At 35.1% G+C, this 18,858-nt stretch overlaps 1 protein-coding gene across 6 annotated transcripts in view; it reads left to right on the top strand.

Moving 5' to 3' along the window:
• LOC6044194 (lachesin) overlaps positions 1-18,858 on the top strand; it is a 270,727-nt gene that overhangs the window by 238,214 nt on the left and 13,655 nt on the right. For all 6 annotated transcript variants that reach the window (XM_038260583.1, XM_038260582.1, XM_038260584.1 and 3 more), the window contains 3 exons: positions 9,102-9,230; positions 9,646-9,736; positions 15,957-16,040. In XM_038260583.1, the coding sequence (XP_038116511.1) occupies positions 9,102-9,230; positions 9,646-9,736; positions 15,957-16,040 (304 nt within the window). The remainder of the gene's footprint in view (positions 1-9,101; positions 9,231-9,645; positions 9,737-15,956; positions 16,041-18,858) is intronic.

Here is an 18,858-nt window from a genome sequence, read left to right as displayed (position 1 = left end):
AGTGGAAAGGCGCGCAAAATATTACTCCACGTGGTGGGGTTTTTTCTCTCTCGTGGATGGCGATTTATGCTTTAGTTGTGGCAATGTTGGCTGGAAAAAATGGTAAATTATGGAGACGTGCAGCCGTTTTTTGATTCATGGTGGGTTCCGTAGATTTGCAAACAGATGAAGTTTTGGATGCTATCTGATACAGTTTTAATATGCTCGCTTTGATTTGGATTATTCAACTCTTGTTTTTTTCTGTAAATATTCATAGCAGTTTTTGATGAATAAAGGCAATAGAAATTAAAAGAAAACTGATCCCTATAAACAAATGCTTCACACATTTGATGAAACTATCAAGTTTGAACAATTATTTCTTTAAAATGCAATAAAACCCCGCTTAATGCTTATTTAAAAGGTCTTTGTCGAAATGATCTTGACCGTATTATAGTCATTTTTCTACATGATTCGATTATCGGAAGTTTTGGAGAAGACTCTGTATTAGAGGTGGGCAAAGCCGCTCTTTTTTATGAGCCGCTCATTTTCGTTCGCTCATTAAAAAGAACCGCTCTTTTGAACGGCTCTTTCGCTCTTTGTCAAAATTTGGATGAAAAGGTTTTTTTTTAAGAATCGTGTGACTTTATAAGTTATTTCACATTGGATTTAAAAAATTATTTGATAAAAAAATTAAAACTCAAAACGAGAAGATACCCTTGAAACCCATAGGTCTTGGTGGTCTCTATGTCAAAATTTCTACTCGAACCTAAACATTCAAGTAATTTATTGGCATCCAAACTTAAATCTAGGGAAGCTGGAAAAACTGCTATAAATTTTAAAATTTCGTTTATTTCTGCAAGAATAGACCTAATGCTGATATTTTATTTGGAGAAAATATTCTGTGACCTCTTTTCTACATTCTGATTTAATCGATAAGGTCTAAAAACTATAAACGCTTAAGGAGTTGCGTTGGAGAATTTGAACGATGTGCGTCGCGGTCCTCGCGCAGGATTTTCGTTGCCGTTTCCGTCTTTGTTGTCCCCCCGATTGTGTGTGTATTTCGATCCGGGCGGTTTCGGGATGTTTGACAGTTGAGTTGGAGAATTTGAACGGTGTGCGTCGCGGTCATCACGCAGGATTTTCGTTGCCGTTTCCGTCTTTGTTGTCCCCCCAATTGTGCGTGTATTTCGATCCGGGCGGTTTCGCGTTTTCGCATTTTAGTTGGTTTTATCTTTCCACAGCGGGCTGTCTAAGATTAAATCATTTATGCTAAACTCAACACCAAATAACCGGGAATAGTTCCGCATACTCCGACTGTTTGCCTGGAGAATGCATAATACATCACACCATTAAACAAAATTTATTGATTATTGGGTCGCATCATCATCCTCTATGTTGAATCCTGGCCATTACCCTTACCCACTAACAAAATCCCAAGTAGAAGTAGTTTTCCGGCACACGCGGGGGTGTGGATATCGTATAGAACCCACCCTTGGTACACGGATAGAAATCCTGTCCGAAAATTCGTAAACAAATTGTTTTAAAATCGTTAACATCGATTGTTTTCATTTTCGTTTACAATGTTTTCAAAAATGAAAACATTCTCATCGATTTCGAAAACTTTTGTTTTCGAAAACGCAACTTTTTCCGTCACCCTTTTACGGAGCGTAACAACTGTCAAAACGCAGCCTAAAACAAAACGTCATCCCAAACGTCGTGACAGTTTGTTTGTGTTAAGTTTTGTTTTTCTGGTTTCGGGAGAAAAAAAAAACGTTGCCGGTGTCCGAAAACAGGTTCCGGAGGGTACCGTTCCGGTCAACCGGGACGAGATTTAAAGTGCTTTGGCTTTGGCGAAATCACCTGTCCGCGAAAAATCAAAGTCGATCCGCACCGCCGCCTGACAAGTGATCGAAAGGACCAGTCATTAAATGAAAGACGGAACCGTTGCCAACGACCACCCTCGAGTAGACGGAAAGCGGTCCATCGCCGGAACCTCCTCCTCATCCTGCCGCCGAGGAAGATGTTGTCCAGCGGGAGGAAATCATCATCGAGCCTCCTCCTCCTCCTCCTCCTCCTCCTCCTCCTCCTCCTCCTCCTCCTCCTCCTCCTCCTCCTCCTCCTCCTCCTCCTCCTCCTCCTCCTCCTCCTCCTCCTCCTCCTCCTCCTCCTCCTCCTCCTCCTCCTCCTCCTCCTCCTCCTCCTCCTCCTCCTCCTCCTCCTCCTCCTCCTCCTCCTCCTCCTCCTCCTCCTCCTCCTCCTCCTCCTCCTCCTCTCCTCCTCCTCCTCCTCCTCCTCCTCCTCCTCCTCCTCCTCTCCTCCTCCTCCTCCTCCTCCTCCTCCTCCTCCCTCCTCCTCCTCCTCCTCCTCCTCCTCCTCCTCCCTCCTCCTCCTCCTCCTCCTCCTCCTCCTCCTCCTCCTCCTCCTCCTCCTCCTCCTCCTCCTCCTCCTCCTCCTCCTCCTCCTCCTCCTCCTCCTCCTCCTCCTCCTCCTCCTCCTCCTCCTCCTCCTCCTCCTCCTCCTCCTCCTCCTCCTCCTCCTCCTCCTCCTCCTCCTCCTCCTCCTCCTCACCCACCACCGGAAACCGAGGAAGATGTGGTTGTGCAGCGGGAGAAAATCATCATTGAGCGATTAGGCTGGCTACGAATCTGATGCAGGTACGTCCCTGAGAAGCTTAATAAAATTTGAATGAAAAAATTCTCACAAAATTCACAGGCTCCGACGCCGACCTCTTCCACCAGAATTGAACCACGACGACGAGCCGGGCGGCCAACAACATCAGCGTAGCAGTCTGGGTTGTTCGACGATAAGACGTATCTACCGAACTCGAGCTCCGTCGGCATCCTGGAACCGATCTCGGTCAAGCTCTTCGGTCGTGCGGAAGGCGCTGGAAACCCACACTCACTTTGTTACACTCTACCACCACAAAACACTTCTAAATTTCTTTAATAATTTAATAATTAATTATTCTGCAATTCCAATTTCTAAAATTCTATAATTACAAAATCATAAAATTTTGAAATTTTAAATTCTAAAATTTTAAATTCTAAAATTTTAAAATTTTAAATTCTCAAATTAAAAAAAAAAATTCAAAGATACTAAAATTCTAAATTTTTGAAATTCTAAATTTTATAATTCAAAAATTCTCTAAACCAACGGAAATTCTAAAATTCTAAATTCAAGAAATTTCAAAATTCCTAAATCCTTAAATTCTGAATTGCCAAGATTCTAAAATTTTGAAATACATGAAATCTTAAATATTTAAATTTTTAAATTCTAAATTTAAAAATCCTTAAATTCTCAATTGCAAAAATTCTTAAATTCTGAAATACATAAATTATGAAATCCCTAAATTTTCTAAATTCTATAAAACTAAAATTCTAAAACTCTTAAATTCTAAATTTCTAAAACTCTTAAATTCTAAATTTCTAAAACTCTAAAATTCAAAAATTCTAAAATTCTAAAATTCTAAAATTCTAAAATTCTAAAATTCTAAAATTCTAAAATTCTAAAATTCTAAAATTCTAAAATTCTAAAATTCTAAAATTCTAAAATTCTAAAATTCTAAAATTTAAAATTTAAAATTCTAAAATTTAAAATTTAAAATTCTAAAATTCTAAAATTCTAAAATTCTAAAATTCTAAAATTCTAAAATTCTAAAATTCTAAAATTCTAAAATTCTAAAATTCTAAAATTCTAAAATTCTAAAATTCTAAAATTCTAAAATTCTAAAATTCTAAAATTCTAAAATTCTAAAATTCTAAAATTTAAAATTCTTAAATTCTAAAATTCTAAAATTCTAAAATTCTAAAATTCTAAAATTCTAAAATTCTAAAATTCTAAAATTCTAAAATTCTAAGATTCTAAAATTCTAAAATTCTAAAATTCTAAAATTCTAAAATTCTAAAATTCAAAAATTCTAAAATTCAAAAATTCTAAAATACTAAAATTCTAAAATTAAAAATACCCAAATTCTCAAATTTCCAAATTCCTAAATTCCTAAATTCCTAAATTCCTTAATTCCCAAATTCTTAAATTCCAAAATTCTTAAATTCCCAAATTCTTAAATTCCCAAATTTCCAAATTCCCATATTCCCAAATTCCCAAATTAACAAATTCACAAGCAAATTCATTTATTCCCAAATTCCCCAATTCCCGAATTCTCAAATTCTTAAATTCCCAAATTCCAAAATTTCCAAATTCACAAATTCCCAAATTCCGTAATTCTAAATTTCCCAAAATTCTCAAATTCTTAAATTCCCAACTTCCCAAATCAACAAATTCACTAATTCCCAAATTCTCCAATTCCCAAATTTTCAAATTCCCAAATTCTTAAATTCCCAGATTTCCAAATTCCCAAATTTCCAAATTCACAAATTCCCAAATTAACAAATTCTTAAATTCCCAAATTCCAAAGTTAACAAATCCCCAAATTCCCCGATTCCCAAATTCCTAAATTCCCCAATTCCCAAATTCCCCAATTCCCAAATTCCTGAATTCCTTAATTCTCAAATTCCTAAATTCCCAAATTACTAAATTCTTAAATTCTCAAATTCTTAAATTCTCAAATTCCCAAATTCCCAATTTCTTAAATTCCCAAATTACCAAATTCAAAAATTCTCAAATTCCTGAATCACAAATTCACAAATTCCCAAATTCCCAACTTCCCAAATTAACAAATTCACTAATTCACAAATTCCCAAATTTTCAAATTCCCACATTCCTAAATTCCGAGATTTCCAAATTCCCAAATTCCCAAATTTCCAAATTACCAAATTCACAAATTCTTAAATTCCCAAATTCCAAAATTAACAAATCCCCAAATTCCCCAATTCCCAAATTCCTAAATTCCCAAATTCCCAAATTCCTGAAGTCCAAATTCCTAAATTCTCAAATTCCTTAATTCCCAAATTCCCAAATTCCCTAATTTCTAAATTCTTAAATTCTCAAATTCCCAAATTCCCAATTTCTTAAATTCCCAAATTCAAAAATTCTTCAATTACTAAATTCTGAATTCACAAATTCACAAATTCCCAAATTCCTAAATTCCTAATTTCCCAAATTCTCAAATTTCAAAATCCCAAATTCCCAAATTCACAGATTCCCAAATTCCCAAATTCTTAAATTCCCAAACTCCCAAATTCACAAAATCCCAAATTCTTTAATTCCCAAATTCCAAAATTCCTAAATTCCTGAATTCCTAAATTCTTAAATTCCTAAATTCCTAAATTCCTCAATTCCTGAATTCCTAAATTCCTTATTTCCTGAATTTCTAAATTCTTAAATTCCTAAATTCCCAAATTCCCAAATTCTCAAATTTTCAAATTCTCAAATTCCCAAAATCCCAAATTCCCAAATTCCTTAATTCTCAAATTCCTTAATTCTCAAATTCCCAAATTCTTACATTCCCAAATTCTCTATTTCCTATGTTCCTAAATTCCTAAATTCCTGAATTCCTAAATTCCTAAAATTTTAAATTCCTTAATTCCTAAATTCCTAAATTCCAAATTCTGAATTTCTAAATTTCTTAATTCCCAAATCCCCAAATTCCCAAATCCCAGATTCCCAAATTCACAAATTCCCAAATTCTCAAATTCCCAAATACTTAAATTCTCAAATTCCCAAATTAACAAATTCATTAATTTAAATTCCCAAATTCAATTCCCAAATTTTCAAATTCCCAAATTCCCAAATTCTTAAATTCTAAATTCTCAAATTCCCAAATTCACAATTTTAAATCCCAAATTCACAAATTCTCAAATTTCTTAATTCCCAAATTCTTAAAATCCCAAATTCACAAATTCACATTTTCCCAAATTCTTAAGTTCCCAAATTCCAAAATTATCAAATTCTTAAATTCCCAAATTCCTTAATTCCTAAATTCTCAAATTCCTAAATTCCTAAATTCTCAAATTCCTTAATGCTTAAATTCCTAAATTCCAATTTCTTAAATTTCTAAATTCCCAAATTACCAAATTCTCAAATTTCCAAATTCCTAAATCCTCAAATTCCTAAATTCCCAAATCCCCAAATTCCCAAATTCACAAATTCCCAAATTCTCAAATTCCCAAATTCCCAAATCACAAATTCCCAAATTCCTAAATTCCTAAATTCTCAAATTCCTAAATTCCCAAATTCCCAAATTCACAAATCCCCAAATTCTTCAATTACCAAAATCCCAAATTCCCAAATTCTTAAATTCCTTAATTCCTAAATTCCTAAATTCCCAAATTCCTAAATTCCTAAATTCATAAATTCCTAAATTCCCAAATTCCCAAATTCCTTAATTCCTTAATTCCTTAACTCCTTAATTCCTAAATCTCAAAATCCCACATTATCAGGTTCTTGAATTCCTAAATTGTCTTATTTCGATATTCCCAAATTTCTAAAATAACATAATACCAAGTTCCTAAAATCAAAATTCCCTAATTTTGATTTGGGATTCCCAGATTCAGAAAATCCCATATTCCCAAAAACTCCACATTCTTCAATCCCCAGATCCCCATGTTTCCTGATTGTAAAAACACTAATTTCTTGTATTCCCATATTCCATACAAACACACACACACACACACACACACACACACACACACACACACACACACACACACACACACACACACACACACACACACTCACACAAAGATTAGTTTGTTAATTAATGATGTATTTTTTGCCTCAATAAATAAAAAAAAACGAATCAACTGTTTTACTGAACCAAAAGAAATATCCAACGGTCAATTCAAAACCAAAACCAACGGTCAATTCAAAAACCGATTAAACCACCACCCTTCGTTTGGGATGGCTGCGTGCTTTTGTTTTGAGCCAGGCGTACCCAATCGTCACGTTTCAGAATCGAGAACATTGTTGTCGATTTCAATGCAAATGTTACCGGACGACTGGTCGACAACATTACGAAACGAATTTTAGAGCAAATCGACAACAATGTTGTCGATTTCCCGGACAGGATTTCTATCCGTGTAGCAGCCTGTGCTAACTAACATTCCCGTCCCATTCCCTCGAGATCTACAAACTGACATGGCGGGCGCCGTTGGTGGCCAACGACTGTTTCCTATTCGCATCGGCTCTAGTTTTGATGATCGTGATGATTTATCTTTTCAGCGCATTCATGCATGCTGTTGATAAGGGAAACATCATTTGATCGTTGAAGCGTGTGACCGGTTGTGCTGATGGGATATTATGGTCCTGTTCAGCAACGGAGAAGGACAACCATGGGTGGTCTCTCATGCTCATGCTCATGCTCAAGGTCTAAAAACTATAAACGCTTAAGTTCAATCGGACAAAATGATTTATTTTTTTCCAAAAATCATTGAAATATTTTAAATTGCATTTGAAATTCTCAATAAAAAATTCAGTACTACATTTTTTGTAAATTCAATAAATTAAATTTATTGCCTGTGGGGACGCGCAGTCCTGCTTTTTCGTGTTATTTTCTGTCTCTTTTGTGTCGCTGTTCGAGTGCATGGGGTGATTGGATTTCTTCTTCTTCTTTTTTCATTTTTTTTAGTTCGCGCGTTCGTTGGCCGATGAATTTTGTTTTTGTTCTTTTTATATAGTTTTCGATAGAAACGATCCGATTTTTGTTTTTTGAGATAAGCAAGTCGTATTGCTGGATTAAGTCCTTTCCATATCATCGAGGATCGGAAGGCACGTCGACGAATATGTTTTAAGGCTTATGATATAAAATAGTTTTAATGAATGAAGCCCTTCCTACATCACCGTTGATCGGAAGGCACGCCGACGGAGAATTTCTGGAGAATCGCGGTCGAATTAATACTTTGTTTAAATCCTTAGATAGCTATCTTTCCGCAGCCGGCTGCCTAAGATTTTTAAAATTTCAACCGATAAACAAATTGCTTATCATCGCATCACCTACCACAGTGAATCCTGACCTCATACCCATCTTACTAACCCCTCAATACTCATGTGATACTTTGTCGGAGACGCAGCTGATTTAGCGGTCCCATCACTCAAGTATCGGCTAACATTCCCGTCCACTTCCCCGTGTCTTACCTCTGGTCGTGGCCGGCGTCGGTATTGATCAGCACGATAGGGACCTTTGAAAATTGCGAAGGGGTGATGATTGGTTCCTACTTTTCATCTGTGGTCCACGGAGCAATGTTTGGGGGTCCTGGTCAATAACGAAGTAGCAACTACGGGCAGACACCAATGCTATGCTATGCTATGCTAAATTCAATAAATTATATTTATAACAAAAATCATGCCATCTTGAAATGGTTCTTCAAAAAGACCGAAGCTTAAAAAAGAACCGCGGTTCTTTTTTTGAGAGCCACGGTTCGTTCGCTCTTTTCAGTGAACTTTTTTGCCCACCTCTACTCTGTATAGCCGAATTTAAGATAATCGACTGGTTTCACTAAACAGTAAAAATATTGCAAATGCATAAACAGATTCATAAAAGTAAAAAAGACACTGCTCAGAACTAGAAGCATTGAGAAACAATAGTTCCTTCAAGTGACTCACGCAAATAGGCATGATAGAGAAATACATTCCCACTATTCAAGGTAAATGGCCTTTTGTACTTCTAGTCTCAGTTCTTCCCCTGAAATAAAAGAAAGTCATTGAGCTTGCATAAGGTAACTATATTCAACAATTGCATTTGAGGTTTCCTTTCCAAAGGCATTTCACCCAGCATTTGTTACATAATGTCTCTCCCCAATCATCGAATTGAACGGTTTTACGTCTAATCCAATTAGGGTCCTTTAGATAAACCTGACCAAAGATGCATAATAAATAAGACAAACCACTCCGCCAGGATAAATGTCATCTTTCTGCTTCACTGATAAATGGATGCTTCTTCCCCGAACATTTTCTCAAACCGCCACCTCATACTCTCCCCTAATTGCTTCAATATTCATCAAGTCGCGTAAAATATGCTGCAAACTTTTCTTTTTTCCTCCTTCCATCGCGAAAAAATCATCGATGAAATAAGAGGACGTCGAAAAAAAACAAAACAAAAACATTGCATTAACTTTTCCACTTGAGAAAAATCTCTTTGCTCTCTTTTTTCGCGCGTGAAAAGCTCTCACTGTTAACGTTTTCCCCTCACTCCCTCTCTCTCTCTCTCTCTCTCTCTCTCCATCTAGTGATGGTTTACGACGGCGAAGTGCTACATCTGACAAAAGTGAGCCGAAACGAGATGGGTGCTTATCTCTGCATCGCCACTAATGGTGTGCCACCATCAGTGTCTAAGCGGATTATTCTCGACGTTGAGTGTAAGTGTACTTTTCAAACTTTACTTTTTTCCTTCTCTTCTTTTTCTTTTTTTTCTCCCTTTCCTGTCATGAGCGTAGGTGAATGTAGGTGTGCGTGTGCTTAGTGTCACTTTGCTCCCTGCGCTTTACTTTACTAATCTCACTTTTGCTCATGGCCCCTTTGATAAGTGTATTATCTCATTAGAGATTCTCCGTGTGTATCGTTACGGAGTTTACCCTCTTGACAGGTGTGGGCGGCACCAGGTGAGCGTGAAAATGTGATGAATTAAAACGTGAATAAAAAAACTCTGTGAAAGAAATGTTGATTCTCAACACACACGCCTGAGTAGAGTATGCACTCAAGCGCTCACCTGATGCTAAGTGAAGACACTTTTGAGTAATGGTACATTTTTTTTCTTAAAATACTTAATTTCAGTTTCCCCCATGATTTGGGTGCCAAACCAGCTGGTTGGAGCACCTCCGTCGACGGATGTCACCATAGACTGTCATACGGAAGCGCACCCAAGGTAAAATTAACTATATTTTTTCACTAATTTTAAACCATTCATTATTTTTCAGTATCAGTTGAAACATTTTTTTCATTTTTTAAGCAGTTAAATTTTCCAAACATAGGTATTAAGTGCAGACCCGATTATCTGCCAACTCACACAGCAGTTGCTCCGACCCCTCTTTTATATGATTTTTAAGATGCTTCACGGAACATATTTGAAAATAGCAAATAACCGTAAATAGGATTCTTAGATATGATATTATTCTGAACAGAATATAGTTATGAATGAAGATTTTTTCAGCATAATCCATTTCAGTGCTGAAAAGTAGAACTTTTCAACATTTATTTAATCCCAGCTGGGGTGAGATAGGTCCTTTCTGACAAAATAATATAACAATGGTAGAACTTCTTTCAATGCATAACATCGACTATGTTTATTTATAACGTCAGCACAAAAGAAATTGAAATGATACAAAAAATCTTACAATGAAAGCAAAGTACAGTATGACCCATAAAAAATGCGACATGTGCCTTTTTTCATAGAAAAAATGGTGCCATTCTTAAATTTATTTAACAATCTGATCTATTATGTATCATGGTGTTAGTTTAGTATGTTTTGAATATATCGTCATGATAATTTTTTGCAGTTCACCAAAACTATGAATGTGTTTTTGGAACAATATTTACCCTTATTAAATAATTTATATTTCAAAAACGAAACAGTTTAAAATATCCAACAATGTACCGAAAGCATCATTAGAAGTCCTTCTTAAATACGCCCAGTTTTTTAATTTTGTTAAAATTGGTAATTTGTGTGAAAATGCCATTTTGGTTATTATTTTGTGTGATTCTGTCAAAATAAATCAATAACAAAAGCGTGCCCAGCGGCTCTATATTGTTAAAAGTCACATCAGAGCATCTGTTAGTATCAATTACCATCATTAGTAGCATTTGTTTTTTTCGTTGAAACATTGCAGGCTCCAAAAAATACCAAAAATTGATGCATTTTCAGAATCGGGATATTTGTGAAAAGTTCACTATTTTACTAAAACGGGTAAATAGAATGCGTAAAATTTGGTGGAACTAACTCTTACAACTCTCAAAAACAGTAACCTTGAAGGCTGTATACTTTTTAGTCCATAAAAATACCATAATAGGCTATCCAGATCGACCAACCTGAAAAAAGGATGTTTTTCTTTATATGGCCTGGGCGTAGAGCAAATTGGAAAATTATAAATTTCAATGAGCTGTAACTTATTTTATGCTAAGGGAATGGTTTTAAATGCATTGATAGTTTGTTTTGAACCTATTTAACATGTACACATGCTACATACATCATAAATAGTAAAAATAGTCCTGATTTACACCTATTAACAATGTCGCATTTTTTTATAAGCCAAACTGTATTGTACAGTATGTAAAAAAAGTATTTACACCCCTTTGGCACTATGCACATTTTGTGATGAAACATGTAAAAAATTTAAAGTTTGACAGGAACCTAGTACTACGTTTTGTTCAGAAACTCATGCCAAACATTTTGCTACAAAAAAACTCATGAAAAGATGATTTCTATAAAAAGTTATATAACAAATACTATTACGAAAATAAAAAGGTGCAAAAAAAGTTTGTACACCTTTCGAAAAATTAACATAAATAATGTTATTTGTTGACAAATCACCATAAATCCAGTCTCTCAAATCCAAATAGGCATCCTTGACTGATTAAAAAAATAATTTGGATTGAATATAAAGTTAACTAACTACTTAATATAAAAATTTATATAACTCTGGAAATTCTATATAAAACTTATCTAAGCCTAATTTTGCAAACTTTTAATTTAGCTAAATGTCAATATATTACCATAGAATTTCTAAATAAACATTCTGGAGGGTGTATAACACCGTTTTGGGGGTCTCTGTAATCCTAGAATAGATTTCTCGTTGAAATTTCGTACCAACCCGGAATTACGTCGTTGGAAAATCCGCCGGCATCCGAACCGGTCCACAATTCACAAGTTAATACCCATGTTGATACCCATACATCTAGGTTTTCTATAAAACCCACGTTTTTGAATGCCTGGGCAACTTTTGAATTACTTAACTAAACTTGCTGATTTTGAATAGAGACTTATGGGACTCTAAGATGTGGAGCCAATCCAGAGATAATCGAAAGACAATTTTATTTCTACAAACTTACACACCTGAATATTAAAATTAATGTTATTGAGCAGTTCTCTAGGATTTCGGTCATTCGATTTTTTTTGTATTTTTTAATCCGACTGAAACTTTTTTGGTGCCTTCGGTATGCCCAAAGAAGCCATTTTGCATCATTAGTTTGTCCATATAATTTTCCATACAAATTTGGCAGCTGGCCATACAAAAATGATGTATGAAAATTCAAAAATCTGTATCTTTTGAAGGAATTTTTTGATCGATTTGGTGTCTTCAGCAAAGTTGTAGGTATGGATACGGACTACACTGGAAAAAAATAATACACGGTAAAAAAAATTTGATGATTTTTTTATTTAACTTTTTATCACTAAAACTTGATTTACAAAAAAACACTATTTTAATTTTTTTTATATGTTTTAGAGGACATAAAATGCCAACTTTTCAGAAATTTCTAGGTTGCGCAAAAAATCATTGACCGAGTTATGATTTTTTTAATCAATACTATTTTTTACAAAAAATCGAAATTTTGGTCGTAAAAATTTTTTAATTTCATTTTTCGATGTAAAATCAAATTCTCAATCAAAAAGTACTTAAGTGAAATTTTGATAAAGTGCACCGTTTTCAAGTTATAGTCATATTTAAGTGACATTTTGAAAATAGTCGCAGTTTTTCATTTTTTAAAATTAGTGCACATGTTTGCCCAGTTTTGAAAAAAAAAATTGAAAAATTGAGAAAATTCTCTACATTTTGCTTCTTTGGACTTTGTTGATACGACCCTTAGTTGCTGAGAAATTGCCATGCAAAGGTTTAAAAACAGGAAAATTGATGTTTTCTAAGTCTCACCCAAACAAACCACCATTTTCTAATGTAGATATCTCAGCAACTAATAGTCCGATTTATAATGTTAAAATATGAAACATTCGTGAAATTTTCCGATCTTTTCGAAAAAAATGTTTTCAAAATTTTGAAATCAAGACTAACAAATCAAAAGGGCGTAATATTGAATGTTTGGTCTTTTTGAAATGTTAGTCTTGATTTGAAAATATTTTTTTCGAAAAGATCGGAAAATTTCACAAATGTTTCATATTTTAACATTGAAAATTGGACCATTCGTTGCTGAGATCCGAAGAAGCAAAGTATAGAGAATTTTCTCATTTTTTCAAAAATATTTTTTTCAAAACTGGGCAAACATGTGCACTAATTAAAAAAAATGAAAAACTGCGACTATTTTCAAAAAAGTCACTTAAATATGACTATAACTTGAAAACGGCGGACTTTATCAAAATTTCACTTAAGTACTTTTTGATTGCAAATTTGATTTTACATCGAAAAATGAAGTTTAAAAAATTTTACGACCAAAATTTCGATTTTTTGAAAAAATCAGTATAGATTAAAAAATTCATAACTCGGTCAATGATTTTTTGCACAACCTGGAAATTTCTGAAAAGTTGGGAGCAGCTGTGGCTGAATGGTTACAGTGTTTGCTTTGTAAGCGAATGGTTCTGGGTTCGATTCCCATCTGCTCCCATCGAGAAAGTTAAGGACATAGAAATACTTGAAATGCTGAATATAAACGAAAAATCAAAGTCGCCGAAGGCGGGGTTCGAACCCCCGTCCTTTGGATTGGTAAGCAAAAATGCTAACCACTAGGCCATGGCGACTTGGTGAGCATAGACTGGAATTAGGAATACTGTTACAACCAACCCGCAACGCCTTTCGAGGTGTATCCTAGGGTTCTACCTCTCCTACTAACATTGAGTCCAAAACCTCCCTACAAACATCTATACCACTAAGGTGACGTAGGGGTCCTTGCGCACTTTAGATAGGTGTTTACTAACGATCCTTCATATCCCTGAGGATAGCTTGGACCCGGCCTGGATCCCTTTATGCCCTGGGCTGTATTACACACTCATCAAAAAGATGAAGACATGGTATCTCCCGTGTTGGATTATTGTTCCGGATGAGGGTCTAACACAACCAGACCAAACAGAGGGATAAGCGTTGTGGAGCTTTCCGGTGGTGGGGCGTCCTCCAAATGCTAATGCTAATGCTAACCTGGAAATTTCTGAAAAGTTGGCATTTTATGTCCTCTAAAACATATCAAAAAATAAAAAAAAATAAAAATAGTGTTTTTTTTGTAAATCAAGTTTTAGTGATAAAAAGTTAAATAAAAAAATCACCAAATTTTTTTCACCGTGTATTAATTTTTTCCAGTGTAGTTCATATCCATACCTACAACTTTGCTGAAGACACCAAATCGATCAAAAAATTCCTTCAAAAGATACAGATTTTTGAATTTTCATACTTTTTTTTTGTATGGACATCTGCCAAATTTGTATGGAAAATTATATGGACAAACTAATGATGCAAAATGGCTTCTTTGGGCATACCGAAGGCACCAAAAAAGTTTCAGTCGGATTAAAAAATACAAAAATTAAAATTGAAGAAAAAAGACCGATTTCGTAGAGAATTGCTCTATTTCATTGTCACAAACTGTTCAATATCTGGGTAATTCTCCGCTAACTCACACAGAAATTGCCCCGACCCCTCTTCGATTTGCGTGAAACTTTGTCCTAAGGGGTAACTTTTGTCGCTGATCAAGATTCTGACGTCCGTTTTTTCGCATGTTCAAAAGTTGGTCGTCATCGATCATGGCCGTTCATGGTCACCCGCGACAGACACGGACGACGAAACAAATAGAAACGCAAAAAGTAACTTTTTCAAAACTTTTTTTCGTAAAATCGCTATAACTCGTGATGTTTATAAGCAAACCCCATTCGTCTATATATCAAAATGTTTGTAATTGTCTGCTCTACAACTTTGTAGAACATTGTTACACTCTTAAAAAATAACCCTGCAAAGTTAGAAAAACACGAAATTTTAAAATGAAAAATTTTGTTCTAAATGAAAAAAATTACCCTTCTGGGTCAATGTAGATTCGAAAAGTACATGAAATGTCCCATAAAATGACATGTTTCAAAATTTTGTACAGTCGAGTAACGGAAAATGGGATAATTTTTATAACTTTTTTAGTGTTTTTTTTACGATGAAAAATACGTTTTTTCGGAATTCTGAATACGCCATCAAATCGAGCGTCTAATTTTACATAAAAGTCCCTTTGACACCAAATTTCTATCTCATCACCGTTTCAGGCTGCAAATTATTGAAAAACACCTCTTTTTTCGCATGTTCAAAAATGGAAGGGGTCGTACCGCCCCTCCGTCACGAAATATCAAAAACGGACCCCGGAATCGTGATCAGAGACAAAAGTTACCCCTTAGGACAAAGTTTCACGCAAATCGAAAACGAGTCGGGACAACTTTTCCCGATTTCATATAATTGGTACCCATCTAACATTGTTGAAACTAAAGGGATCGTTTGTGAAATATTGATTAATCGCCTTAGTATCAAATAAACAAAATGATTCCACAGAAAGCAATTTCACCACCAAATCGCCGAAGCACAATAAATAGTGTTTACAAAATTCCTTCCAGCTCCCTGAAACGAGACCATAAGGAAGGGAAGAACAAAAGCCAACTATCAGAATCCAATATCGAGCCAAGTGCCAATAAATTGATTCCGAATCTCGATCGTATCAGTAAACACAATAAAAGTTCTTACTCATTGTCAAAACAACTTTTCACCAACCCCTCCTTTTCCATCCAGCTCTGCTGACACCATTCTAGATCTGCCAATAGTTTAACCGTCGTCGATTGAAAGTTTCAATTTTTATTTATCCCGAGCCGGCCCCTCTCCAGGAAGTACGGAAAAAAGAAAGGGGCAAAACGAACTTAAAGAGCGAGAAAATCGCTCTCGTCAAGGCAAACAATAGAAACTTTTGCCTTCTTATTTTTATTCTTTTTTTCATCTCTTCCCCCAACACTGGAAAACACTGTTTTCCACTTTTATTGAACTTTTCTCGCTTTCCTGTTCCCACCGATACCAACACAGTACTGATTGTTGTTTTTCTTCTATTTTTTCTTCATCTTCCTGGACAATTGCTGCTGCTGCTGCTGCTGCTGCTGCATCAACACCACCCACTTTCCCTCATTTTCCACGAACCAGGGCGATCATCTACTGGGTCTACAACTCGGTGATGGTGCTTCCGAGCAAAAAGTATATAATCGATTACAACGAAAACTCTTATCGGTAAGTTATTTCGCGCCCGCTCCCCCGGCTCTGTAATTGAGATTTATTTTCGCTGATCAGCGCGAGGGCGTCTGATTTCCAACCGATTTGTTGGCGCTGCTGATGCTGATGCTGCTGCAACTCTCTTGCAGTGAAGTTGGATTTATTTCTATTTTTGCAGTATTTGTACAAGAAGGTCGAAAGAAAAGTGTAAATGCAACACCTCGGGATTATTTTTGAACGATTTTTTTTCCTTGAGCTTTGATGGATTGGGTGTACAGATAAGGTTGGGACAGTACTGCTCCTGTTCACATAAATGTCCCATATGCATAAACAGTAAACTGTGAAAAAGGCATTTGTGTGTTTTTATTAAGTCCAAAAACCATTTTTTTTTTTCTTTTTAACGAAAATAGAAGTCAAAAAAAATCAAACCATCATCATTAACGACCCCCGGGTCTTTTGTGGTCTCTATTGCAAGTTTCTGCTCGAACCTAGGAGTCCGAAGGCTTGAATGGGGAGAGCACCCAAACCTCTTTCTACTCCAAGGAACCGTCCACCCCAGTGTTTGAACTGACGACCTTCGGATTGCGAGTCCAACCGCCGCCAGCGATTGCACTGGAGTAGGCTTGGTTTGGTGTGTTGTTTGTACTTATGGCATGGAGACGACTCCTACACCTGGAATGACTTAACGGCCTAACAACCAAGGCCGGGACCGACATTTTACTTCCTCATCCGATGGAAGGTTGCAGTAGATGGGAATCGAACCCAGAATCATCCGCTTACAAAGCGGACAGCGTAACCATTCGGCCACGCACTGCCACACTGCCACGTATGTTGAAACCATAGCTCGTAAATTCAATTTTAAAAACTTTTTTATTTCCCCCCTTCCCCCCCACTTGACATTGGTCAGAGTCGAGGGACATTTCAAATAATAGTGATCAAAGAAAATATTTGTGATTTTTTGTCGAAAAGATTACATTGAAAATTTTAAGTTCACGATTATTATTGACAATGTGCCTCATTTAATCTTCATTTTGAAGGATCTGGTAAATTTAGCCGAAAGTAATTTCGCCGAAGGTCATTTCGCCGAATGGGACGTTTTGCCTATTTTTTGCAAGTTATTTGAACACAAAATATGTTTAAAAGTGTTTATCTCCCCTTCCTTCATAATCGGCCCGAAAAATCAGGAGAAAAAAAAGTTTTCAAAAATGTTATCAAAAAAAAAAAACTCGCCAAATTTTGTTTTCTAAAAACTTTTCAACATTGATTACAAGAACTATCCATGTTTGAAACAAATCTATCCTAAGATAAGTTAATGAAATATAGAAATTGCCATGTTTTAACGAATCCTAAAAACAGTGAGTTGTGAGATAGAAATATTTTAAAAATATTTTCCAAGAAATACTAATTTAAAAAAAAATACAAAAACTTAAAAAAAAAACACATTATTTTAAATAGCTGCTCATTTTTTATACAACTTATGTTTATGTTTAAAAGAATGCATTAAATCACAGAATAAGAAATCTTCAAATTCATAGTTTTTATTTTATTTTGATGAACAATTTAATTTTGCTAGATTTCGTCATGTCAAAAAAATGCAAAAACTCTTAGTGAATAAACCTTTTTTCAAATAACTGGTAGATTTGAATAGAATGCAAAAACCTTTTGGATATTTTTAGGACCATAGTACTGGTCTTTACGAAAAGATTGCTAAACCTCCATTTTTTTTGTCTAAATAATATTTACTTTCAAAAAACTTTTCAGATTTATGCAACAAGTTTCAAAAAGAAGACTTTTTCAACACGAGTCGTACATTTATCAAACGAGGTTTACCGAGTTTTATTTTGCGATTTCGAAAAACGCTTCTAGAATGGAATTTCACGTCAAATATTCATGTTTTTAGTAAATTCACCGTTCTAAACAAAACGTATTGAAAAATTTAACTTTTCGATACTAGTGTTGAAAAGTCCAACTTTTCAGCACCCATTTCAGTTTCCATTAATTTTCCATTCTATTATTATTGGTGGGGAAAAGTATACCGTTTCGTTTCTCCAGAAGGACAGGGAAAGATGGCAGTTTCACAGCGGAATTGCAAAAATAAATATAAAACGTAACTTAATCCACCTACCAACAATGGGTAATATGAGTGGTTTGGAAAAAAATAAGTACACAGATATAACTTAAGTGGTCATAACTCGAGAGAGGGTTGCCAGATTATCAATGTTGTGGACTCGTTCGAAAGGGTTTTCGATTACCTAACCAACGATGGGTCGGATGATGGATCCGAATATCGTTTGCATACATTGTGATCTGGCTTCAAAAAAGTACATAAATATTACTTAAGTGGTCATAATTCGAGACAGGGTTGCTAGATCTTCAATGTTGTGGACTCGTTGGAAAGGGTTTTCGATTACCTAACCAATGATGGGTCGGATGATGGATCCGGACATCGTTTACATGCATATAAATGAGATCTGAGTGCTGAGAAATTTCAGTGAGAATTTTGGTCACATACACACACACACACATACAGACATTTGTTCAGTTTTTGATTCTGAGTCGATATGTATACATGAAGGTGGGTCTTCGAGCTTTTAATAAAAAGTTCATTTTTAGAGCAGGATTATTCCTCAGTCTGGAAGGCAAAAAAATAAATTCATTAAATTAATTGATTTTATTTTTTTATTGTTTGATTATTTAAATATCCAAAACACTGCTAAAATTTAAAAAAAAACACTTCCAAAACTTGTGTTTTTTATGTTTAAACTTCTGATTAATTCTTCAAAAAACGTTTGCTGCCGATTTTGTCTATTCGGTGAAATGTCCATTTGGTAAAACG

The sequence above is a fragment of the Culex quinquefasciatus genome, chromosome 3 (assembly GCF_015732765.1).
Source record: "Culex quinquefasciatus strain JHB chromosome 3, VPISU_Cqui_1.0_pri_paternal, whole genome shotgun sequence".
NCBI lineage: Eukaryota > Metazoa > Arthropoda > Insecta > Diptera > Culicidae > Culex > Culex quinquefasciatus.
The sequence above is the reverse complement of the archived record's forward strand: the minus strand, read 5'-3'. Positions and strand labels throughout refer to the sequence as shown.